This window comes from Poecilia reticulata, linkage group LG20, assembly GCF_000633615.1.
Source record: "Poecilia reticulata strain Guanapo linkage group LG20, Guppy_female_1.0+MT, whole genome shotgun sequence".
Lineage (NCBI taxonomy): Eukaryota > Metazoa > Chordata > Actinopteri > Cyprinodontiformes > Poeciliidae > Poecilia > Poecilia reticulata.
In genome coordinates, this window is record NC_024350.1 from 6,344,132 (window position 1) to 6,371,540 (window position 27,409).

Here is a 27,409-nt window from a genome sequence, read left to right on the forward strand (position 1 = left end):
GATGGATGGATGGATGGATGGATGGATGGATGGATGGATGGATGGATGGATGGATGGATGGATGGATGGATGGATGGATGGATGGATGGATGGATAACATAATTACCTTGTTATATTTTAAAATTTTTGGTCAACTTTAATCATTTTTTAACTCAAAAAGGCCACCGGATGACTTTCTTAGTGCAAATTGTCTGGACGAAAACCTGCAGCTCACACATTTACAAAATTATTTATAAATTGTTTGTAATGATATATAAATTGTGGCCACTGGATATTGAATTTGACCAGACTTGGGCAAATTCCCAGTGTGTATGCCAGCTGGTTCTTATGGGACTAAATGGTTCCTATCGCTAGTCCAGCCATCAATCAGCTTCAAGCAGCTTCCAACTGACACCTACATGTTTGGACACCACTTAAAGGCAGCCTGTCACCACACTGGGAAGGCGAACCGCGACAGACGTACTCATTCATCAACTCCAACTAACTGCCTGACCGTCTGACACTTTTTACCGAATCTCTTACGAGGCAGGCGGGGCGGCTGCGGACGCACAGGTAGTTTGGACAAACTGGCACCCATGACGTCCCACATACATCTAAATAAAGAGTGATGGCTTCACCCAGTCTGAGTCAGAGACACACTCAACAGCCAGTTTTATATTAGTAGCAATTAGCTTCAGTTATCCAGGAGCTGTCCTTTGAAAGAAAACAGAAAAAAAAAATCACTTAGTGTGCAAAAAATACAGAAAGGAGAGCTGATCACAGGTGTATCAGGAGAGGAAGAGGAGGATAAGACAGGCAATCTTCAGCTGGATCTATTTATAGCTCGGCTGCATCCCGTTTGCTGCCCGTCACAACACCCCCCACTCTCACTAAACATCTATTGTTTCTCTTGGTAGCCTCTGTTCCTGTTAGTCGCTGAAGCAACTGTCTCCTGTTGCTATGGCAACAGGCTCTTGGTAAGTGGGGGGCTGTTCGTGTGTTGGTGGGGAGTCAAGCTGAGGTGGGCTGGGGGATGGATAATGGCAACTAAAGCCAGTTGTGTCAACATGTAAGAGTATGAAGACTGTAGACGTGTTTACGCCCATGTTCCCCCTGCCTGCTGCGTCAGGCGCCATGGGTGTGTTTGTGTAGAAGTTAAAACGTTCTACAGATAATTAATCTGAATAAGATTTTTATTCAGCTGGTGGAACCTCCATAGGTTGTAGTTAATGCTGAAGTTCCTCTGGGTCTTTGGGATATAAGGTCACACCTGTCACCACGGTAATGTAACCAGAACACTTGCTAGCATCTAACCTAGTTCTTTCATCCATAGTCATGGGTTCCCGGTTGTTTTTACTCCCTTGTTCTATTGACAAGCTTTCTGCCACTTTAAAATCACTGTTTACATGACGCTCCTACAGAAACACACCAATGCCCGTTAATGTACATAATTATGGTGTTAAAAGTGGATTCTTTGCTGTTTTTGACTTCCTCCCACTGAAGTTTTTGTCTTCTTCTGACAAACACCAACTTCTAGACAGTTCCTTAGCAGCTGCTTCTCCTTCCACAGTTTCCATTGGGCATATAATTGTACAATTTAACATTTCAAATAAATTTGCTTAATGGAAAATACGGCAATTTTGAAAAAAAATTGTTTTGTTTTCAATAAAAAATTTTGCTGCTAGGATGAGGTGGTTCTTCGTCCGCATCAAAATTGGTTTATTTTGAAAAAACACAATGGAAACCCTTTTTTCACATCATACAAGTCACATGATCAACAACTGGATGTTCCCAGTGGTTCAAACCCCGAAGAAGACGATGACAGGAAGTGGTTGGAGGATCATGGTGGTGCGTGTTTTTTAATGACTTCTGTGAACAAACTCATTCAAATGTGATTTTAACTGTGTTTCTTCTTTAATGTAAACACTGCAGTGCAACATTGTGTTTTTTCGACAGTAGCTGAGTACTGACAAAGTTTTGTGCACATTGGTCATGGAAATGCAGCTACTGTGTTTTGTTACCTCTGATTGTGGTTCTAATTAATCCTTATGGACTTCTATTAAAATGATGGGCCAGTTAAAAAAACAAAACCCATTTGCACTTCATTCACTCAGAATTCAAAATCAGAACGCAAGAGCTATGGTCTACAAATACTGTGGTGGTTTGTCACCATACCGCCTATTTTACCATCTCCAATATCTGTTGCTGCTTCCACAGATATGTTAGCTGATCCTTAGTCTCTATGGCAACCCTTGCTCCTTGTTCTGTTTTTCCCCACTCCATCTCGTCTTTTTCCCCAAAGCCACATCATGTCTCAGCCCATCACCATCTGTAAAGAAAACCTAGGCAGGAAAACTTAAAAACAACAGCAACTTGGTGACCTTTAGTGACATTTTACATCCTTTTCATTCCTTTATATCGTGATCTTTCAAACTCATTCATGTAAATGCTTCACTAAGTAAAAAAGCTAAGTAAAAAGCACCAAAGGGACAAACTGTGATGCTGATAATGGTTTCCATAGAACCTAGGGACATTCACCAGCAGTATGCATATTTAACTGTCCTACTGAAGCTTTCAGGGCAAGTTGTGAACAATACCACCTGCTCATCTGCCTTGTCGGATCATCATTAGGGCTTCATGTCCTCTAATGTAGCAAAGATGGTAGCTGTTTGTCCTCATGCTGCCACAGACAAGCCAAACAAATGAGGATGTTCTCAAACAAACTGTCTTTTCTAATCATAAGCTCAACAGAAGGCTGCAAAAGCTAACAATTATTGCTAGTAGAACACAAAATGGTTGCTTTCTTCAAACAAAATACTGCAATTACCTCGTTTAAAAAATAAAAAAATCATGTGAACAATACTATGCTTTGGATGAGGCCAACGTGAAGATTTTGGGCCAAATAAAGCACATCAGCACAAGCCAACTGTTAGCCTTACACACTTGTGTCCTGTGGTGTGGATGTATTTTAGTTTTTGCTTGAGTTTCCAGACCAATAGAGAAATTCATGTTTAATGTAAAAACAATATCTAGATTAAGAATCTTATCTTGATTCCAGAATTAGATCACTCATGCTGGCAGCTGTTGCCGTCATCCAATATCATCTTTGCTCCCTGGATATTGAGCTGTTAGCATGTAACAACAGTCCTGAGACCATCATACAGTCTTCAATAAGAGGCCTCTTCAAATGTGTTGCAAGACTGACTGCTACTGGAGATCCTTCCAGCCCATAGCATCACTATCCATGACGACACTTTGAAGACAGTTGAATGAAATGAGCTACAACAACAATTCATTTCCCTTCAGCATAAATACAGTATTTATAAACTGAATCAGTCAATGACACTAGGTCAAAATTATCCCCTAAACAAACTGGATCTTTTCTGTATCTTTCATTTCAACCAGTCAGCCAGCGCCTCAGTTGAGAATACATGTGAGAACCCAACAATCAGAAATGTTCTCAAAGACACTTTTGCCATTTCCTCCCTATTATTTTATTGTGGCAGTGGTATGTACCTATGTGCCCATGACTGCCAGACCTTTATGCTATGAAAGCTGTCTAATCTTATCGAATCAGAAGCTGGTTCTGCCTAAACTTTTCAGCCAACTGTTTGCCTGTCAGCTATTTCTCTTGTCTCAGATCCTGGACAGTCCTCTGCCTGTTGTCTGTTTACTGTCGTTTTCTTTTCTTAGTTCATTTCTTTTGACATATTCCTTTCAGCATTTTCCCATTTTCATTCTTCCTCAAATTTAAAGTTTGAAACATTATCAGAAAAACATGTTATTTTTGAACCAATGCAACTAACATTTAGATGGCAAAAAAGTTTCACATGAGGTTAGCAACCAATTGGCTAACTGTAATGTGGAACAGTTAGCTAACTAATTGTTAGTGACATGAGGCACAAAATGTCACTTGAGTCTAATGTAAAGCTGTGCTAAGTCTGACAGAAATCCAACAAACATCAACATCATTACTTCACTGTGAAGACACAAAAGAATAAACTTGCCAGAGCACTAAAAGTTACACTCTATAGACCTACTTTCTTAGCTCGCATGCCTAAGCAAAGATACTGAACTGGAAAACGGGTCAACGATGGAAAAGTTTTAGAAGGGCACCACAAAGGATGTTTACTTACATACAGCCTATAAGAATGAATGTTTTTAAGATTCTGAGGATGAATTATTCAGTTATTTTGAAATGGCACTGTGTGTTTTTCAGATACAGTCACTATCTAATACTCCATCACACCATAAGACACTGTAGAATACACAATCATCAGATTAGCAAAACTGCCAATGGATTTTTGGGCATACCCAAAATTTCCACCCCATGATCTTATGAGATCATTTATCTCAGATTGATGTTTACATGATTTAATTACTGGGGGAAATTAAGGTACTCATTTCTAAATATTGTAATTGGTTAGATTCAATTTGATAACTGTTGTTTTTATCATTTTATTTACTGTTGATCTTTACTTTTTATTTAAACTGTATGTCTATATATCTGTGTATATGCAAGTATATAAATATACACATCTCAACGTTCGAAAAGATTTCCGCTCACTGAACTCATAAAACTTCCTCTTTTAAATGTCAGCTTTAAAATGTATCAAATCTAAAGTACGGCCCACACTGCTGGCCCGAAGCCATCTCAGGACAAATCTCTGTAACGTGTTGTTTAGGAATCTTTAGAAAAACAATCTCTGAATGACTCATGCTCTGCTCCTAGTTAGCTGTTGGCTCCTAAAATGGCGCCAACAAGTGAAAAAAACCCTGACATTTCCCCCAAAGCCGTCAAAAGACATTAGCTCACCACAGTTCTGGGTGGTGCCATACTGTACAAATGCCCCTTCCAGGCTACCATCTAGTAGCCTGTTGTGAAGCTTCAGAAAAGAACACTATGTGGTAAAAATGGACCGCTGATACAGTGTATTTACGCCTGTCTGCCTTGTCCTCAAATAGCTTGGGTGACTCAGTTGTGTATTGCATGCGCTTCTGCGTGGGTGTCTGTGTGTCTGTGCAGAGAAACAAGGACTACAAAATCAAACACTTGCAGTTTTTTTAAGAACTAATACATATTTTTAGCTCTGTTTCATAAAAAAAATAATTAAAAAAAACTATGCTTTGGAAGAGAATCTCCAATAATAACAAATGCAAATTTGTAATTCAAATTAATGACACAAAATCTCAATAAGAAATAATTGAACACCACAGTCTATGTTTACCAAGCACCATTTTAGCTGCAGTATCATTAAGGTATGAACAACCTATAAATAATGCCAGAATACTGTGACAAGCTAACCGTTAGCTTCTGAGGATACTGAAGTTAGCATCTGCTTTGAAGTTTCCAATCACTGTTAATCACAGTTTGTGACGTATCAAAGCTCCATAAAAAACATGTAAATTTCATAATTAAGAAAATAATAATAAGCTAAGGTGGTTTACGTTTAGTTGAATATATTTTTAAAAAGTTTAGTGAACGATCTCTGGCTTCTGTTGTGAAAAGCGTTTAGAATTTGTTGTTGGTGATTTGTTGTTTAGTGTGTTTATATCTTTTCTATTCTTTTCACTAATATGTATCTCCAATCTCCAAGCTATTATTACAGTAATTATACAGAGAATAAGCGAGGTATACAATACTATGCACTAGCACCTGCTAGCTAACGTCTATATACTCTATTTTCAGCATGTGAGAGGAATATAGCTGAATGTTAGCAAACTGAAATAATTTAATACCGTCTGATCTCTTGACAAAATATATCACTCTAGATATGATAAAATTGTGTTGGTCAATGGTTAAGTCCTGCACAATAAGTGCTACATGTTAACATCAGTCTTCTCTTGTTTGCCCAGTAACAATGTGGCAAGCAGGTGAGAAAGTAGACCAAAAATTGAAATGTAAATATTTTGATTTTTGTGCTTTGCTAACTTTAAATAAAATGCTAAGCTTCATCTTCTCTTTCCTTTCTTCCCTTGCTCTTATTCAGCGCTCCTTTATCCTCAGATTTATCTGAATCCCTTCCTCTCTAACCCTGCACAGTCTTTATTCTTGTTCCTTATCTTGCCCAACACACCCTATCCTTTCTGCAGGGCTTAAATACCACTTTTAGTGAAACAGATGCACACTTAGACACTGACACAAGCTCTCATTAAAGAGAAAGCCCAGCCAGCTGCACTGCTATACAGTTTTCCTTTTCTTAATCACACAACTATTTGTCAGGTAGACTAAATTCATCAAATGTAAAATACGTGACTAAGGCACTTGTAGAGAAAAAATATACCAAATAGGTAATCAAGGTGTTTAAAGCAATAAATATAGATTCAGGACTGTTTTTTAGTAATCATAGGACAAAAAATGGAAAAGAAAGGCTCTGCACTGCTATGGAAAGATTAGGAGGTATTGATCGAGGAAACTTAATAGCCAAGTTCAGGATGCCACTGATCTGATGGCGAGGCTGGTTCGGTTCTCATTACAGCCACCAAAGGGAGGCAAAGACAGGAAGTGTTGAAAGGAAGGACGAGGAAATGAGTCCCCCCAGAACTCTGCACCTCTTTAAATCACAGCAGCACACACATACAAAACACTTCTGCTGTTAGAAAGGACAAAAACATGCAGTCACAACGATACACACATACACACAAACCAGGACATTCAGAAATATAAACAGGCTGTGATAAACCTCAGCTGATACGTCATGATATCAGCAGATCGATCATGTAGGACTGCATAGAGAATGTTCTTTGATACATCTCAAAAATAAAGAACCTCTAAGCAATGCTCAGGTATTATGACGGACCTGATGATACACATCAACGTGATTATGAGATACACAAAAAGAAAATCATGTTTTGTGCATCCAAAACTCCCAAACATATTCATACCCCATAACATTGTCCATTTTAGTGAAGAAAATGATACACTGGACTGCCAGATTTTGTGGGGGTTAAAGTTCTATGCTGTGCCCGAATACCTAATATCTGCAAATACCTCTCTCGAAAAAGTATTAGAACTGCCTATTTTAATCATTCAAACAAAAAATGCGCTAATATGCATAGTGGAACCTGTTTTAGAACTATGAAGAAGCTAACATTTACAGACAAACTTATCTTTGTTCTTGAGGCACAACCAATAGGAGCTAAGGAAAATGAATGGTGCTCATGGATTGGCTGCTTCGCAAATGCCAGCATGTGAAGTACATTTGCACATATTAAAAGTATTTCAGCTTCCCAAGCCACATCTTCTTCCAATATTTCTAATATGTTCCACAAAAAATGTCCATGAATAAGTAATTTGTCTAAGAGTGCCTCATCCTCGAATAGCTTGGGTGACTCAGTTGTGTACTGTGAGTGCTAGAACGTGTGCGTAGACAGTACAGAATTTTAGTAAAATTCCCTAATTTTACTAAAATAATAAAGATCGCTGACTGAAAAGCTGCAATTGGTGCACCCCTAAAATCAACAATTGAACCATAAGAAGGTGAGAATTGGCTTTATATTGACCCTTTTGATGAACATTATGTAAATTAACAAGATTTAACAAGGATAGTGTTGATTAAGGACAAAAAAATACAGAATAAAGGCAAACAAAGGCAATAGAAGAAGTCAAATAGGACTTACCTATAGTAGAGAGGCGGCCAGATCAAGAGTTGTGACATGGGGAAAAACAAAAACAAAAAAAAGGCAATTAGAATTTTTAATTGTATTTTCTAACAAAACAATTTTTTTCCAAGTTTGGTTCAGGTAAAGATGGAAAGATACAGATGGGTACAGCAGACAGGAATACCAGAATTAATTGAACAAAGAAGACAGACAACATTTAACTCCTGGATGGAAAGTAAGGGGGAACATAATTATTGTGTTAGCACACACCTCGACTGGAGAAGGAAAAAAAACAAAGATTCAGAGTTGGTGCCGATATCTACTGATGTGTCTAAAGAGAGAGATTCTGTGATTGGTTAGAGGCTGTACACCCATCAACAGGAAAAGAGTTAATTATGGGAGAATCCTGATGGTGCATCTTTGGAAACAAAGGTTAGCATCAAGGCAACTCAGAGTCTCAATTGGTCAACAGTTGAGTTAGTCACCAAAAAAACAGTCCAAACCAGACATGCTAGTGAAGGTTTTTAGAGGTGATCATATAAGGAACGGCACAAGCGGCTGCAATTCTTATAATAATCCCCTGATTAGTAAAAGACACACAAGCAATCAATACAGCCCAATACCGGAACTATTCAAGCTGGTTGGAAGCGCCATGCATAGCAACCATTCGCTTCTATCTTTAAGTTGCCTTCGGTACCTCTACTAGGGCTGACTACAACCAACCTTCCACGATGGGGACAACTGGAGGGACCACAGCTGTGTCTTCCACTGGATCAGCAAAGCTGGGAAAGAAAGGCTTTGCAGCAGGATTGAGGCCGGATCCTGGAACTCCAGTGGGACCCACTGAAGGAGGAGATGAGGGTGAAGCGACAGGGGATGCCTGTGGGGAGAGCTTTGCCTCTGGGGAGGTGGGACTCCTGACAGATGAGGTCGAAGAGGAAGGAGGGGACTTTCTGGATTGCTTCTGGCCAGATTTCCCATCTTTGTGCTTGGACTGGAATTCTTGGGCAGTGGTTTTGGGTGAGCGGAGAGGTGCTGGACTTGGTGTGTTGAAGGACAGGCCCAGGGGTAAAGGAGGGCTTGCAGCGCTCGTGTCACTGAAGTCAAATAAATCGCTGTTGCTGCTCAGTTGGGAGTTGTTTAGCATCCATGAAGCATCAGAGGGTGATAGAGGTGGGGCTGAAGCCAACACATCACCTTTAGGTGAAACTGCCTGGCTTGTTTGTGAAGCAGAGCTGAAAGCTGAAGTGTCTCCATCTGAAACAGCTCGCATGGAAGACTCTTGAAAGGAACTTGAGATGTCAAACATCCCTCTGTCTATTAAGTCAGCTACAGCTCCTGTGTTCTCTGAAGAGAAAGGAGGACAAATGTTTTGATTGCTTTGACCTAAACCGGCATTTTCGGTGTCCATCAGGACATCCACCGCCTCGGGGAAGGAGCCGGGGATTGTTTTGTTGGTGGAAGACGGCATGGTGAATGGAGTTGCTGTAGCATTCAGCTCACTGTTGAGGGCTAGAGGACTGATGGCTGCAGCCGTTGGAGAGAACAAATCCTGAGGCAAAGTTGAAGGGTCTTCCTCTGGGTAAAACTCTTTCTTCCAGGTGTGTTGGCTAGTGTCCATGTCTGCAAAAGAGCTCTCCATTGTTTCATTCACTGAACTCCCAAGATCCACCAATGCTTCCACTTTCATTTCTGAGGCAGTCACTGAAGAGGGAACAAATGGCTCTGCTGTTACTGCCCATTCCTCTGGAAGCTTCTTCCTGTTTTTACTCTTCTTGCCACGGCCTCCGCTCTTCCCAAGTTGCTCTTCCCAGCCGCATTCTCCTCTGTCCCTTCTTGGGCCAATCCTGTGATAAAACTCCTCAGTCGGAGGAGTGTTTTCTCCCGCTTCCTGCATCTCTGGCTGACCCCTGCTCTCAACGTGTTCGTAGGATCCCTCGTCTTTTTGTCGCCTTTTCTTCTTCTTCTTCTGTTTTCTGTCAGATCCGTCCGTGTCCCTTTCATCGCCCCCAGCGTAGGCGGTGCTCTCACGGCCGGGCCAGCTTTCGGGCGTATTTTCTGGTTTGGCTGCAAGCTGATCGACTTGGTCAGAAAACTTCACAGAAACGCTGGGAGCGAAAGATGGATCTGTTGATGGGGAGCCAATCTGGTCTTGCCAAGAGTCGTCTAAGGAACCTTGTTGTGGGTGAAGAGGGGAAAGTTTAAGGTTGGGGATATGGTTATGGATATTGACAACAGCACTGGTTCCCTAGGTCTAACTTGAAAAACATAAGCAGACAATTCAGAACATATCACAGCAAGACAGAAAAGGACAATGGTAAGCAATGTCAGCAATTAATATTTAAAGAAGCAAACTTTCTCAGAATAAATATAATAGCCATTTCTATTTAAAAAAGATGTTTAGGGAGGTGAAACATTGAACTAAGCAGCAAAAAATCCTCAGACTGGGTTTCTTTGGATTGTCGTGTCCTGATGATTGAGAATCTACACCAGTGTGTAACAGATTGGTGCAATCTAGGGCATCAAAGAAAGATTCATTATTATTACCACAGCTCATAGGATTGTACATGCTTTTGTGTAACATCATGCTGAAAATGGAAACACTTATTTTTGTTAATGTTCAAATAGACCAATTCAATTATTACTCTTAGTTGCGAGGGTTGAATTTCTCTATTTGAGTTTGAGTGCAAAAGTGAATGATGCAAAATTAGTGAGGATCTGTGAAAAGTATTTTCCCAAATTACAAATAATAATTAGCTGTAAGTCCAGTTTAAAGATTGTCTTTCTGGGTATTTCCCCCATTTGGATCCTGATGTTAAAATTTATATTAACAAATCAACAGAAAGTCTCACTAATGTCTGACTTGGAAAACACATTTTCAGCTTTATTTTATTACATCAATTTCACAAATACTTACATCCTTATCAGTTCAGATGTACTTTTAGGACTAGTCTGAAAATGTTTCTTTTTGTTTAACCTCATAGCTAAAGTAGCTATGGTCAGAGGCCTCACTATGCTACTTTCTCCTACTACAGTCCAGTATTGCATTATATCTTATATTGCTAAGCAACTTAATGTCTTCCTACTACAGTTAATACTCTTGACCGTTTCTCACAATTTAACCTCTGTCTTCTAGAGATACTCATTGACTGAGCGTTTACCACTGCTAATTGTGATTTTTTTTTCTGTTAGAGGGGAGTTTTTTTCTCCCCATTGTCAATATGTCATTCTGGGTGAAGGAGTGCTGGAAGTCAGTGACTTGATACTATCTACTACAAAAGTCTTTCTGACCAATTTGAAAAATGAACTGAACTTGATGCATTGTTCTATCTGTTTGGAATGTATGCATTTGACTTGAAATGTGTCTGCATTACTGGAATAAACAGACCATGTTCCTGTGAAGTATGATGATGTAAATGATGTTGCAAATAGGTGATATATAAATAAACTGAATTGGAATGCTGCAACCGTGCCACAGAAAGAAGGTCATTCCAGGCGACTCTACTTAAACTACATAGCTTTTTTAAGATAATGGCATAATTATGATGGATGACAGTAAAAAATATCTCCTTAAAAGTTACAAGGTAAGAAAGGCAGCAAGACGAAATGGTAAATGAGCAGCAACACAACCGAAGAAGAAATTGCTCACTGAAGCGGGTTTGCTCTTCCTACTTTGGCCCAGTTTCTCTCGGATCTCTCTTTCTACCCACACAAGGATGGGGAAGAAGAGTTAAAGTAGAGCAGATGTCAGGGTCCACACCGCACAGTGGCTCTTTAGAGGGCCATATTTCATGCTAACAAGGCAATGACAGAACTGTGCTCTCTATAGTGTGCGTGCTAAAGTTGGAGGAGGCAGAAGAAGCACATCAGTCAAATGGACCAGACTCGGGTTCGAGTCTGGTCGAACCCGACCAGACTCGAACCTGAGTCTGGTCGGGTTCGATGCTGACTGGAGATGCTGACTCCAGTCAGCATCTTATGAACACTAACTTACTGCATGTGTACCGCTAAACCCAACTGACTGACTGGGGTCAAAGGTAAAGGCTAGGTTAGGTGAGTTAGGCCTCCTGATGTGTGTTCAGTGGAGTGTGAGCCATGCTAGTTATAGAGCAGTCAGCAGCAGTCAAAGCAGGAAGTGTGTTTCACCTGATGTTACTCACATCTACAGCTGGGAGCCTTCCTGTTTGTGCCTTAGAGTATAAACTCCCTCTCCTCTAACCTTAACTCTGTTCAAACCAGCATTCAAAATATGAATAAGAACTTTCAGTCACATTATAACCACAAACCTTTGTGTATTTTGATTGGGACTTTAATGTGATAAACCAATACAATTATAGTGCCCAATTGTGAATTGTGAAACATATTCTATCAACCGGTCAGAAGCAGAGAAGATGATGGTGAGTTCTGGAAAACCCGGATGGACTTTGTCCTATAAAATTCCAGTGAAATACATTGAGGTTTGAGGCTGCAAAATGTTTGAGGTGTGTGAATTAAACACCGACTCAGCACTTCAGTTTTCAACTCAAAGCTTCTAGATGATTGTACAACTACAATCACCCTATTGAAGCTTTTTGTGGTATTAAAAAGCCTCCCTTGGATTCAGTTTGGTACCTGCTTTCTAAAAGTGTTTTGGAAAGATTGAGTTTTGTAAAAAATAAAAATAAAAAAAAAAGTAAAAAAACAGAACAGCAGATCCCCTGGTGTTGACAAGGTTAGAGGCCACAGCCACTCGTCAATCACTAAAGTCTCTGAATACTTGAGATCCCTCTAAAAACATTAATATCTGCCTATTTTAATAGATGATACACCAAATATATCTCAATATACTTTAGTGGAAACCGACTTAACACTACTCCAGAAGCCAACATCTCCAGTCTTCCTTATTTAAACTCTTGAGGTAGAGCCAATCAGCTCTGAGGAAAATCAACGATGCGCCTGGATTTTGTTGCTTTACAGAAACAAGCAAATAGCGTGACAAGTAGCATTGTGCTAAGACATTTTAGCTTCTCAAGCTGCAATTTCTGTCAAATATTTTAGATATCCTTTACCAGCAAATCCATGAATGGTTGGGTTTTTCTGTGGATAGTTTGGAATTCCATGTGAAAACTGTGGATAAGTTCTTATAATATTTCTTGAGCATCAGGAGTTTTAGCATCAACTCATTTGACTGGGTTTTTCCTGAAGAAGTGATGTTCCTTTCTCAGTGGAGTTTGGACAAAAAGTTTTCATCCAAACATTTTCAGGCCGGAGTTGGACGTGTGAGTGAGTGGATGTAGAGAGGACAGTGAAGCGTGATCTGCCGACACTCACAGCTCAGTGACAGGAAGTCAGCACATGCAGACAGTATGTGACTGGAAGCCAGCGCATGACAGCACTCACATTACATGTCAGCATCAGATGAGCATTGACCTTCATCCCATCAGAGTGGGAGGATGTGAGACAGGAAGTAGAGGACGGACAGACAGCTGACTGTTACGGCTGTGAGGAGGGGCGACCGCGTACAGTCTGAGCTGATTTCACGTTCCTGCCGACTCAGCACATAAAATAACATGGTCCTAAACATTAAAAGCTGTACCATGTTTATGTAATTAGAATTTAGCTGCTCATTTATGATCTTTGCTAACAGTAATGAGAATCGCTCACTTGAAGCATTCGTCTTTCAGTAAAACCAGTGTTGTGACTAATCCAGCCGGTTTGAGCTCAGCATTGTTACTCCATCATTTGAAAAAAAAGAAAGTTTTTTTGAGATTTTGACAGACGGGTAACACACGCCAATAAAGCTGAGAATTAAATGAACCCAGTATCCAAGTATATGGTAAGTATTATTACCATATATTTACTATCTAGCTGAAAAAAGGCTTAAATACAGAAATAATTCGCTACGGAAGCAATTGAATGCCAGAGTTAGGAAATAAATTTAGTAGAAGATAAAATATTTCTTATGTCGTTCTGACGAAATAAAAACATGTTACTCTGTCCTCTGTCACTTAAATAAGAGCATATTGTAGTTTTAATCAGATATTAATCTCACTAAACCTTTCTTGTTTTCTTTATTGCTCCTGTAGTTTCTCCTGCCTCTTGAGTTAAACGTTTCCACAGGATACAAAAAACTAAATAGCTCCTTGATTCCAATGCTTGCAGAATAATCTTAATGATCTAAATTACTTTATCAGTCTCTAAACCTGTTGTGTGGAAATTCTTTAATACATTCAGTTAATATGAAACTCGGCGAAACAGAATCAACGATTAAACCTTCAACAAAGATGTTGAGTATTATTCACCTAAAAGTTTACAAAACAGCCAAGTACATTAGTGCTTTAGAATTTATCAGGAAAACAATTATTTAGAGGAAGCTCGGTGTGCTAAACATTTTCAAAGTTAGCAAAAATGCTACATGAAAAATTAGCTCTGCTAATAGCACATTAGTGGACTAACAGAAGTGTTCCCATCACTGCATCTACTGTTATTAGATAACGTATGTAAAAAAGCCTCAACTAGAACTAGAAATGCTAAATACGCCAAACTCAGATTGGATGGTGAGTGTCGATAAATATTAGTTTTCAAGCACAAGCACTTTAAATTTGATTTAGGTCTTGACGCTTTCATCTAAACGTCTCCACTTCAGTTGGTTTCATGTGAAGACTCTCAGTGCTCAGAGTGTGAATGACATCTTTAAGTTTTACCTGCTGAAACATCCAGGGGGCTGCCAGGGGCCTGGGATTCTGGCAGCATGGCGCTGTGATCTTTTGGGACTTCTGATCCAGCTTGGGGAGTAGGATACTGCGACTCTGATATACTAGAGGGCTTCTGTGGTTGCAGAGGTGCGGCTCCCACCTCCACATTCATTCCGATCCCTCCTGGCTGAGAGAAGCCTAAAAAAAACCCATTAAAACAGAGTGATGGTGTTAATGTTAAGACTTTTTTTCTGCATGGAGATAGATAAGTATTAACAGTGAATCACTCTGTCGTTCCTAATGTGTGATCAGAATTGATGCTCATCTCATTTATTGAAATACATCTGTTACTTTTTAAGAGCATAGTGGGTGGCAGTATTTCCTGCTTTTAAAGATGAATTTCTGATTTTGCTTTTATTTCACACTTAAATGTTTTAGATAAGGGCAGAGCAAAACAAACACTGGATGATTTTCAGATGTTTGCGGAAGTAAATAAGATCAGTTTATCATGCAATTATCAGCTGATCGCCCATAATTAAGGAAATCTGGGCCGATCTACTGAGGCACCACCAGTTTAGATGATTAAATACAATTAAATTGGAACAAAAGAATCTGAGATGTGAGGAAAAAAAGTCAGTCTGTCAACATGAAAAACGCTAAAAGATGTCCAAAAAGATTTTGTTTAGCTTGTCACAGGCTAAAAAGAATTCAGGAGCAGACGAGAAGTCATGAACTCTAAAACCCATCTCACTTTTGCCAAAAAGTGATCATGAATACTCCAAGACATTCTTGAACAGATGAGATGACAGTGGAACTTTGTGGAAGGGGTCAGTCCTGTCATAGCTGACCTACCGATACCAGCAACAAAGGATTTCATGGTATTGACAGTCAAACATGGTGGTGGTAGTATAGTGGTAAGGATCTTAAAGTGCTTTGCTACATCTACATCTGGAAAAATCTTTAAAGGAGCAAAATAGACCTGCAGAACATATTGAATTGTGATCATCAAAATATTTATGTGTGCAAACTTGCATCTACCCTCATATGGTTTGGCAACAGAAATGAGACGGTGGCAAAAAAGAACATCATCCAACAAACTGGTGGTAAGTCTGGTCCTAAAGGGCTCAACAAACCAGAGGCGAGGTTGCTTCTTCTACATTTAAAGATTTCTGAGCGCAAATCAAAAATGAGCCTGACAGAGAAGAGCCGCGTCAACATCCATGATGGAGTGAGACACAAAACAGCTCGTTAGCTAGCAAGGGTATATTAGCACTTGAGTCATAGAACGTAATTAAGATCTCTGAATGAGACTCAAATTTTTGCTTTACAGAAAAGTGCTACAAGAGACAAAAACCTATACGAGAATAGATTAAATAATCCCTTCATGGTAAAATTTAAGACATGGCTTTAATTTGAACAACATGGATTTAAGATATTTTTAAGCATGTGCAGCCATCCTGATATAAATAATGTGGACGAACTGTCCTTAAGACACATAACTGAAGTATAAATTTAGTGACTTAATGACATAGAGAGCTGTGAAGCCAAAATGGTAAAGATGGCAAAGCTCTAGCAAAAAGTGTGTTAATCACAGTCGATATCCTCATAGCGATGAACTCTTTCCTGCTGTTGTGCAGGTCTAGCATGCTGTGTAAAAGTGAGCATGTGTGTCCAAGGTTACGGCAGTGATTCCGACATGTCTCATTAAAGACGCCGCTCAGTGTGTGTGCGTGTGAGTGTGTGTGTGAATGCGTCCATCTCTGTGCAGAACCACAGTTTGGCAGTTTTGCTTCTGCATGCGCCTAACAAGCTAACTTTTCATCCAAGCGGCTTTACAGCCACAACACTGAACTCAAACACTGCTAAAGAGTAGAAAAGCCATTAGCAGAGAGATGTCGGTGTTGCATTTGGCATAATCTATGTGTTTGTTTGTTTATTTACTAACATGTGGCCTTCAGTTACATTCGTGTTAGTTTCTTCTGATTTTGATATGGTTTTTCTTTTCCAAAATGTGGAATGCTAAGAGAAACTGCAAAACACTAAAAACGGACTTGAAAGATAGTTTCCAATGCCTTCTGGAGAGATGTGGCCAAAGTGCAGCTATTTGGATATAGCCAAACAAAACAAGGATTTTAAATGCAACAAAGTAAATCATGATGCCCAATGTGTTGCAATATGTCAAAAAGTCAAATGTTTAACTCTAACACAGGTAAAATATCAGACAGGACTACAGCAAGTTCAGATTGAACTGAATTACAGCTAGTGTCATTAGTCTAGTGTGTCAGCTTGAAGAATGTTTGGGGGTATACCTGGGAAAGGACCCAGCATGCCAGAATCCATCATTTGGACAGAGCTGGAGTGAGAGGCCAGGGAATCAGAATGAGCTGCCATGGAGGCTGGCAAGACGGAGAGACGGAACAAGGAGGCGCTGTTAGACATGTGGACGTTAATAATTTAGTACACCAAAGGAATCGCAGACAACAAATCAAGCAGGAGACAAATTGTTAAAGGCAAAGGTTATTTTCAGTTCTTTATTATGGAACATTCTTGAGCATTTTTGTAGCAGACATCCTAACAATTCACATGTTGATTGATTTAAAATAAGAAGTTTTCAGCTTTGTGGTTCTGAAGTTTGAGTGATAATCTGAACGGCCCAAAAGGTAAACCATGCTAGTAGCAGCATATGTTGACGGTAGAATTACTCATCACCAAAGACTCAAAATGATTTGGTTTTTAAATGTTAGTAGAATGGTTAAAAATGAACTCAGGAAATCATAAAAAAGTACAACAGGGAACTGTATTTAGTGTAGATTTACATCTGATGTTTTTGTAAGCAGCCGCTTCAAAAAGTGGCGATGAAGAAAAAGATGTAAGTTTGCAGACTGCAGGGTTCTTATTGATCTGCTTCATAGTTTTTGAATTTTCAATCACTATCTGTCATCAACACTGAAAGAGAAAATGTTCATAACTTGTTGGAAAAGCTCAAAAACACACTGTTTACAGACACCAAAGCTAACCGTGCTAACAGTGCTAATTGCTAAAACTAGAAGTTTGCTTCCATTTACAGTGGTACTACCTTACAATGAACCTCTCCTCCTTTAAGATGTAAACGTTTAAATACAATCATAAAAAAGTTTGATTTTTAACAGAAATTAAGACAAAGTTTTGAATGCAGTCACTTGTACTTCTACAGAAATTATAATCTAATTGGTTGCTCAACTTCTTTCTGCCATTTGTTGGTATTAAATACTTTTCAAACTCATTTTGCAGTTTTATTTTATAAAATACCGTTTCACTTTAAAAACAGTATTTCTAAATCCTGCAAGGAAAAAAATACTTTACAGCAGCATTAACACTGACCGACAATCAAACTCAATTCAAACTCAAAAGTACTTTATTAATCCCAAAGAGAAATTAGATAAATTAAGTCAGCAAAGTGAGGAACGTTGAAAAACACCAAACTAGCCAAATGATATACACCAACAGAAGATTAAGATTTAAAATTATTTTTAATTAAACCCTTGTTTATAAGTGCTGAGCAGTTTTCTGCATGTGCCCGGTGGTTTTCTCACCATTTAACTTTGGTGAGCTCCAATAGGTCCTTTGGGGTTGGAAGGCCTCCTTGCCATCACCCTGATCTTTAGCTCCCTCTACAGATTATCTTTCAGATTCAAACTGGGCCACTCTAAAACATTAACACTCTACCTGTCCCAAACAAAAAGTTGCCACCTCGATTTAACAAAGCACACAGGTACAAGACTCACTGATGGGAGATTGTCTTTCAGCTAGCAACAAGTTACCATACTCCAGATGATGCAGTTAGTAGCTTCTTATTTCTTGTATCTAAGTTCCAAAAGTATTCATAGCCTTGGCAGGTCTAGATTTAAAGTCATTTTAATTACCAACGTGTTTCATGTAAGTGAAACTGGGAGTAGTACACTCCCTAGCCCAAAAACAAGCGGTCCACTCGACCGTCTCAGCATCCATGCTGAAAACCAAATCCTGTGATCGTATGAAAGATGTTTGTAGAGAAAATATCAAAGAAGAAACATAAACTAATTTAATGAGTTTGAGAACTAACCAACACATTATTAAAAACTGGAATGGGAAGCGGGGAACCGTCGTCTTTAAGGAAGAAATGTGGTCAGAAAAAAAATTCTGAACAATCGTAATACAGCCACTGAAACTCTTGGTAAATCCCATCAAAGAAAAACATGAAGGCAACACAATTTACAAGTCAGCATAAATACTGGCCTCTGTAGGCAGAAGGTCATGTGATCTGATGATCCCTCTTCCAGAGATTTATTGGGCTCATGGTGACGCAGTGGATCACGGAGCATGAGACACATGGATTGGCCTCCACAAAATTCAGACCGTTGAGAATCTTCAGGATTTGCTGGAGAAGGCATCAGCAGTGGTCACACTCTCCCATAATCAACATGTCAAGAAACATCAATGCAAAACTGGATGGAAATAAATATTGTAACACTATAGAAGCTCATCAAAAACAATATGAATGTGTGCCATCCCCAAAGCTAGAGACGACCCAATGGACCTCTTGTATTTGGGCTAGGGAGAGTGCTACTCCCAGTTTCAATTAAAAGAAACATGCTGGTAATTAAAATGACTTTAAATCTAAACTTGTGAAGGATCTTAAATATATCTACAGAAGTTAGAGCAAAAGGTAGTTCCAGTTGTTTACAGGCTCTAGTACAAGGTCTGAACCACAGGAACTCTTGTGTCTGGCAAAACTGCAAAACAGGGGAAACTTTTTCAGAATCTCTGTTACTTCTATTGAAACAACCAAGGAAATCAATCAACCACAGGTCACAGCATTCCAACACGAACCCCGTATTTTTTATGTTCTTTAGTTTCCGATTCTTATAACTGAGTATTCCTGACATTCCCTCCTGGAAGGTCTGAACCTGAGGCCTGCTGCGGGTCAGGCGAACGCGAGCGCACCGCTTCCTGCGGCTCCAGGAGCCGAACAACCCGTCCCCAGAGGTCACCTCACAAGCTGCAGCTTCCGCAACATTTACCAAACAACCATGATCACTCTCCATCCCTGATCACGTCCTGCCATGCAACTCAGACTCAACGACACATTACTATGCACAAACACCCAACCTCATTTTCTTCCAAAAAAAAAAAAAAAACAACAACAAAAAAACAATTGAAACATAAAAACTTGTCCAGGATCTATCGCTCCAACAGACGTGCACCTGTGCGCTCACCTGTCCGGTCTCCTCATGAAGCAGACATGCGAGTCCCAGACAAGCCACCATCCAGCTGCAGAGCGCTGCTCACAGCCTCAGTCTCTGGCTGTCTGCACTGCAGCCTCAGCTGGCTTTGAGCTACTAACACTGTGAACCCTCACACACACACGCACACACACATCGGCATGGCATCACAGTTGGGGAGTCTGGCTTTGGATTGGTGACGTTTCACTGTCTGGTTCAGGTTCCGGGCCCCCCGGCAGCCACCCAGCCCCTCCTCTTGCCCCCCGTCTGCCGCTGTCGCCACCCTTCAGTTCCTGTCCGAGAGGTCAGGCCTAAACTGATGGGGCCGCGGTCAAGATCAGGAGTTGGAGTGAGAGACAAACGCACGGCTGGACGTGGGGAGGGAAAGACAGCAGGACATTACTTGTCTTTGATCAGGAGTGACAACCAGGAGAACCTGATGAAGGGAAAGGAGGACGGATAGAAAATAGGAGGGAGGTGAAGTCGAGGAGAGAAGACGCAGAGGGAGGCACCGATGGCAACCCCCACCTCCCCCCACCTCCCCTCCCTCTAGCAGCGTACACACAGGGTGACAGTGAGGCGAACAGACAGGATGCTACCCACAGTCACAAAAGCTTCCATGTATGCACCACGCAGGGGCCTCGGTACGGTCCGCTGGCGGTCTCGATAGAATGCACAAACCCGTCTATCAGAAGAACCCCGGACCGATTCCAGAACGAATCCCACGGTCAGATTTTCTGGGTCTCCAACGTCACAAAATCGGGATTCCGAAGGTCAAATGCGAAAGGACAGGCGACGCACAGCGAAGAGGTGGAACCCAAACAAACAAACTTGCTCTTTGTTGAAAATCGGTGAAGCTCAAAAGGTTACAGGAAAACAGGCGGAAGTATCTCCCCCTTCCTCCTCCTTTGGCCCCCTGCTGAGCAGAGGCGCTGTCCAAGGTGCTGAGATCAGGCTGAGCAGCTTCACTGAGGGCGTTCAGGGGCACTGGCACGAAAAACAGCTAACACGGCCTGGCTGTTTGCATGTTTACCCCAAACTGAACCCTGTGGGCTGTCTCAGATCGAGTCCCAAAGACAAATGTCTTTTTAGCAGCTGAGGCGAGAGAGAAAAACTCAATGACCTCTGAGCTGGTAACACGAAACATCAGTTTGGCAAAAGAATAAGTGAAAGGAGACGGGTCAGAACTGATGTCCTTTACCAGCCTTTCTACCCCAGCCACAAAATCCAACACTGGAAAACCTTCCGAGTTTAGTTGTCAATAACTTCCTGTTTAGTCACCATGACATCAATTTGATGGCATCTAAGCTAGTCTTCATACAGATGGTCTGGATCCTCAGTTACAGAGAAACAATTTCTTGCTGGAGGCATGGCTTTTGAAGTTTGAAATGATTGGATCTGATTTTAACCAATCGCTAATATTTAGCCATGAAGTACATGATGAAACATACTGTAAATTGCATGCGCTGTAAACTACCATCCCCCACTGTGAAGAGAGAAGCGCCAAGCCGAACGCCATCTTTGCCAGCAATAAAATGTCTTAAAGATTCCCTTTGTTCAAACTTTACCTGCTGCCTGCACTGCCATTGCCAGACTACAAGTCAAAAGGCAGACTACAATTCTAAAATACTACTCCCAATTCTGTTTGCTGATTGACCTGGTTGAAATTCTACTGGAGAAATCGAACTCAATGGGAGAAAGCCAAAACGGAGCACAGAAGGGAGATGAGAATTGAGCAAAACTACACAGTTTTGATCTTTGTGTGGTCATTTAGCGTGATGACCACGCTAAATCCAGGTGGATTTGGTGTGAAATGAAGGATAAATGTGGGGAAAATAATCTATTTCCACTGATATGAAAATAGGTATGGGAGGGTCAGTGATGCTGGGGGCATAGCATCATGAACCCTTTGAAATAGGTACAGGTCAGATCTACACTCTCCCATTTTGCATCTTCGGTCAAGTATAATCAAGTTTATTTGTGCAGCACATTTCAGCAACAAAGCAGTTCAAAGTGCTTTACATTATGAAAACACAAAAACAGGAAGTCATAAAAAGAACAGTCACCAATTGAGAAACCAAAAAACATTACATTTTGTTGAGTGCCATCATCCATGTTCCAGGGAAAATGGGTTGAAAGCAGCTCTAAACAGGTGGGTGGCTTTTTAGCCTTCCACTTGCAATGTTGATCATTACGTTTTCTTTTTTTAAAGTACTGCAGGATGTTTCGTACAGACCGTGTCAGTTCATGGGGATGTTTTGTGTACACTTTGAATAAGAGTGGATATTTATAATCTACTCATGGTGTACTGTAAAAGAAAATTATTAGTCATTTTGACTAAATTAGAGGTCAAAATCTTTGACGTTTCAATGAGTCAAGCAGGCCAAACGGGGATCAAAACGATGAAGGAAATAACTGAATAACTGAAACGTCATGGTGTAAGTACGCAGGCCTGTGTAAAGGCACAAAATGGAGGGGACGTATTGGCAATACACACACTTATCCTCCACTGAGCCAAAACAGTCTAAAGATGCGTCATGTCTGATGTGACAATGTGAGCTCAGTAAAAACCACAGAATGGAATTTCACCGGCGGTCTTCTTGAAGCCCTGGCAGATTTTCCGCCGTCCTGCCCTGGAGGGGAGATTTCCTGGCAGAGCTGCGCTGGGGTTAATGTACCAGCGGTGAACACATGGCTGTGTGTGTTTCCCTGGATAACGACGTATGAACCGATGTGAACAGGTGTGTCGGTGCACAACAGGAGACTCATTACGCCCCAGCTGTATGACCTTTCATAACACGCTCACTTCCAGACAGTTACACCTGCAACGTGGAGGAGCTGATAATTGTCTTTGGGGTTAAATTTAGTTTGTCTCTCCCTATCAGTGTATGGGCTATTGTGCATAAACACTGAAGAAACTGACTAGTCACTTTTAGTTATGAACTCCACTAAACATCCTCCATGGTAGAGTGATGAGAAGATGTTGTGTTTAGGAGAAAAACCAACGCTGCACATCACCCTGAACACACCGTCACATAACTGAAGCTAAACATTGACAGCAGAGCAATCTGGAATTGGGTTAAGGTTTACCTTCTAGCTGGACAACAGCGCTAAACATATAGATAGCAAGGATGAATAAAACTGGTCTAGTTAAAGTCCAGGCCTGAATCAAACCTCATAGCTCTGTAAATACTCCATAGGTGCTTTTCATAATCTCTTTATTTAGTATTTTTTATTCCCTAGGTGTGCCACACAGCACTTCCTGTGACTGCAGTTAAAAGCAGTTCTAAAACTGAATCCAAAGCCACGTCACACTTATGATATTTTAATCTGTAAAAACAAGGGAGGCACAGGTAAATCGGTCCCAATTTCCTTCACTTTGGGACATTGCATGCATGTCACCCCACTCTTGCCAACTTAAGAGACTTTTTCAAACATAAATAATGGTTTCGACCAAAATCATAATCGGCAGGTCAGGCTTTTTAAATATTGGTGATTGGGCAAAAAACTGCAATTATTGCGCCTGTGGTAAAAACTACTGTTTTCATTCTCTTGTAGAATTATGCAGAGGTTGATGCTGGTTTGCAACGTGAAACCATGTTAAGTTTAAGCGGGGTGAACAGTTTTTCAAAGCTCTGATGTTTTAAGTTACTACAGTTCAGAAATCATGTTGTAAAGAGAAGAAAGACTCAAAACTAGATTTGTTAAAAGACATGTGTGGTTCATGGTGGTGGTTGCTGCTCCCTCACTATGTACGTAAACATTTGTCTTTATTGTGAGTTTCTTTCACATTTTTGTTCTGAGGTAGAGCATATTAAAGTGCCTCTTTGCCCCTTCGTTTCTCCTGGTTACATCAGAAGCTGTTGCTTAGCAATCATACGCAAGTGATAAATGAACATAGGAACATGTTTGTGGATCAAACATGCAGAGCTAATTGGGAACAACAAGCTGCCCTCACCAGCTAAGAGTGATGTCTGCCACAAGCAGAGATAAATGCTGTCCTGTGATTATGGTGAACTACATTTCTAAATTATGTAAGAGCTGACCTCAGAGGGCTGCAAACGCATGGCAGGGAGATTTGGACAGCTACCAATTTTACATATAAGCTTACTCATCCATGGGGGAACATGAGGACATCCACTAAGAAGCACTTCATCAGTGCTCCATTGACAAATCAGAACACACAATAACGTGGGCTCACATTTAAAGAAGAAACTAAGGCAGAAATCAGGCTGAGAAATTCAAGTGAAGAACCCAAACAGGTTCCTTTAGCCCAGCTTCTACACAGATATGTTTAAAAAATGGCTCCTGAAAGCCAGTGATGGCTGTTCTGAAGACAGCAAGCAGATTGATGAGGCCAGCTGCCAGTCGCACATAGTTACAGTCAAACTCCTGCCACGCTAAATCTGACTCACACCATGATCACATCTGGTATTACAGCAAGCTGGAGTTACAGCTGTTCTGAGAAAGTCAAACACTGTTAGCAACAAACGGCGCGCAGGTTACCCAGAAGTGTGTTTACAAGGGGTCTGACAGTTAAACTGGACATATTTAAAGATTAAACCCTAAATCAACTTTTTTTGACAGATAATTTGTTTAAATTGTTCTTTAAGGACAAACATTTTAAAATGCTTCTCTGACTATTTAAAATCTGTCATATTTGGCCTAAAACGGTCTCAGTGCTGCCCTCCTTGGGTTGAATGTGGCTACCGAAGTCAAATTCTCCTATTGGCTCCAGCAGTACAGCTCTGTTGATGACTATAGAAGCATTACAAATGTACGCTAAACTTTGTCAATATTCTGCTAGTGTCGAAAATACACAATTTTGCATTTGCACTGTACTCATTAAATAAGAAACGCAATTAAAGTAAGAGAATAAGTTTGTACGAACAATAGGTCATAAAAAACATGCCATGATCCATAAACTACTTCCTGTTGTCTCCTTTGTGGTTTGCACCAGCAGGAAAATCTGGTTGTTGATTATGTGACTCATGAAAAAATGATTCTACTGCAGTTTTGCAAAATAATCACATTTTAATAGAGCTAAAATAAAACACTTCATTCTAGTAGCACCCAAATGGTTTATCAAAAAAATGTGTTTGTTTTTGTTTTTTTGCCGTGTTTCCATTAAGAAAATTTATTTTCAAAATGTCAAATTGCACAATTATATGGTCAATGACTATTTTTTATTGAAAATACAGCTGATGTTATACAGCCCAATATCACAAAAAGGTTACTAAATTTATCAAGTAATTTTTTGAAAAAAATATTACAAAAGAAAATTATAGATGTTGATTTCCTTTTGGGATTAAGAGTAATAATTTTTGAATGGAAATTAATAAATCCACACCAAATCAACATGTTCTATATTGTGTAGCCCTCTGGCTATTACATTAGTTAAATGGATATTGGACCCATAATCTAGATTGGAAGTAAATTGAACATTGATCAACATATTTGATGGTGACTTTTGGCAAAATGTAATGTTTCTTACTCGTCTCACAACTGGCGATTGTATGAAGTTTATGTGATGCAAAACACTTTAAACATGACAACTTTTACTAACAAGGAGACATTTAAAGGTGCTGATGAGGCTATTATTCTAACTGCTGAATGACAGATAAACAAAACTGTGTAATTTATATAAAAGAACCTCAATAAACCAACAGGTTCCAATAGATAACGACAATTAGTCAAGTATTCCAGAAAGATATAGGACAGAATGAATAAGTTAGCACCAAGATGAACTAAGGGGCGATAGCGCAGTTGTTCTGCTGTGGCTGCAGCCCGCGGGTCAGTCTCCGTCCTCCAGCCGACCCGGCCTCAGCCTCAGCCTCAGCCTGCTCCTCTGCTCTACTCGCCTTGTTGCAAACCGTGCCAGCTGGGTCAGGATACAACAGGGCCAGCGGCAAAGAAAAGCAACGCACTGGTTGTTAGCTGCAAAGCCACGGTAGCCAAGCAGCAGAACCCAAGCAGCCGTGTCAGCAGTTCTGATTGGGTTGGATAGGGATGTGAGTTCCTTTCATTTGGCTCTGATTTATGCAGGAGATCTTCAACTTGGCTTAGATCAACCGTTTAAATTCTGCAGTGTTTCTGGAAAACTATTAATGCAGATTTAAAGGCGCATAAAAGTATGGCGGGGCTGTAAATTCATTTTATCAATTAATCAATTAGTCTATGTTGAAGAAACAAACACAAACTGAGCTGGTTATTTCTCATTAAAACAAAACAGATTTGTTTTCTTTAAATCTTAGACATTCTGGTAAAATTATGTCTTTATTCTGCCAATATTATGACCAAATTCTTGTAATTAAACAAAAGCATTCTCATGGTTTTGGCACTAATACTATGTTGTCCAACTCATAAAAAGGATGATTGAAATACAAGCAACGTTTGTAATTTATTTTTTAGAAAAGAGTCCGAAAACAAAAAATCTATTCAAATCTGATCTGCTTCCAGATTTTATTTTTGAAGTCGTATCGCTCTTGACAATCAACGAGCAGACATGTCCATTTAAAAGTCCAACTGGAGCCATCCCATCAGCTTCCAGTTCATGGAAACTTAATACCAAAACTGTCTCCAACCCACCGTGCCAGACTCAACATGGCAACCATTTCCTTTTCTTTAGTTCCAGAACTGTGTAATCTGGGATTAGCTGGCAGGATGGGCAGGAGTCCTGCAGACTGTCCTCAAGCTGATTCTTATGAGTTCCTGTTGCTCTGCAGCAGCAGGAACACCGACTCTGTCTGGGATTCAATGGCGCTGCTGCGCTACGGCGACGGTTCACAGAGAGGACAGAGCGGCTTTTCCAAACGTCAACAGTCCCATGTTGATTCAGCACAGCATTAATCATGAAAACAGATGAGTCATGTTTGCAGATCTGCTGCGATGAGTCCTAAATTTTGGAAGAGTCTTCTCTACATTTTTATAATCATTCAAATTGCATTTATATATAACAAACAGATATTATTCCAATATCTTTTGAGTAATATTTTTAGGAAGGCTCAAAACAAAAAAACACATTAGGCTTAAATTTAGTTATAACCAAATGTTTTTATAGTAACTAATGTGTTTTGTAAACTTTGTGGTACTTCAGTCTTGTTAAACTGAGTGTGGAATGATCAGATGCTTATTAATTTATTGGAAAAAGCTTTAATAGCTCTAAATGAGTGACAACAAAAGTCCATTTTCAAAGTTATCATTATTGCTTATTTATGTATTTTTTTAACAAGAAAGATATTCTAGCTTTTTACATTTATTTTTAATCATAGTCACCATTGTACTAGCCAGCTGTACATTGTTCAGTACAACAACAATAAAAAGAGCTATTTGTTTATTGTTTATTTGAATATGAAGTTAACAGTAGACATATGCTGCCTCTAAATCAGTGGGTTTCAATTATTTTCTGTCATGTTGTTGCTGGAGAAAATAGTTTATTTTTCACCCTCCCCCGGTATTTAAAAACTATTCAGAATCTGATCATTTGTCTGTGCAAACTACTGGCAAAAGCATTTTAATCTGTTTGGGTTATCAGAACAGATGAATCAAATAAGCTGCAGCAACTAAAATGTTATGTTTTTATAGCTCATTTTATTGTTTTAAGTATTAAAACGGTAAAAGAAAAAGAACAGTTTCTTCTACAGGGCTGAGTAGTCAGCCTGTTGATTACTGCCACCTAGTGACTGGAGGCTTGTTAGTCACTGAAGCATGAATAATTACAATAAAACTAAAGCCCTCCTGTCTAACATAAACTATGACCTTGGAGGTTCTTCATAAACTGATTATTTCTATTGTTGCAAATGTTTCAGTTTGTGACAATTAAAGAAAAATAGCATTTACTCTTTTCCCTGGTGTACCAAATGATGACCCAGAAACTGAGGTATATACCAAGCTAGGTATATTTGTATATATATA

General features: G+C 39.9%; 1 protein-coding gene across 12 annotated transcripts in view; it reads right to left on the reverse strand.

Annotated features, from left to right (window-relative positions):
- The window catches only part of LOC103482353 (microtubule-associated protein 4), a 100,473-nt gene that overhangs the window by 34,586 nt on the left and 38,478 nt on the right, over positions 1-27,409 (reverse strand). For 7 of the 12 annotated variants that reach the window (XM_017301847.1, XM_017301851.1, XM_008438463.2 and 4 more), the window contains 3 exons: positions 16,565-16,651; positions 14,265-14,453; positions 8,305-9,756 (listed from right to left, as the gene is read on the reverse strand). In XM_017301847.1, coding sequence (XP_017157336.1) covers positions 8,305-9,756; positions 14,265-14,453; positions 16,565-16,651 — 1,728 coding nt within the window. Of the gene's footprint in view, positions 1-8,304; positions 9,757-14,264; positions 14,454-16,564; positions 16,652-19,489; positions 19,739-27,409 lie in introns of those variants that run through there. The other 5 variants (XM_017301848.1, XM_017301852.1, XM_017301850.1 and 2 more) reach the window with 4 other exon arrangements.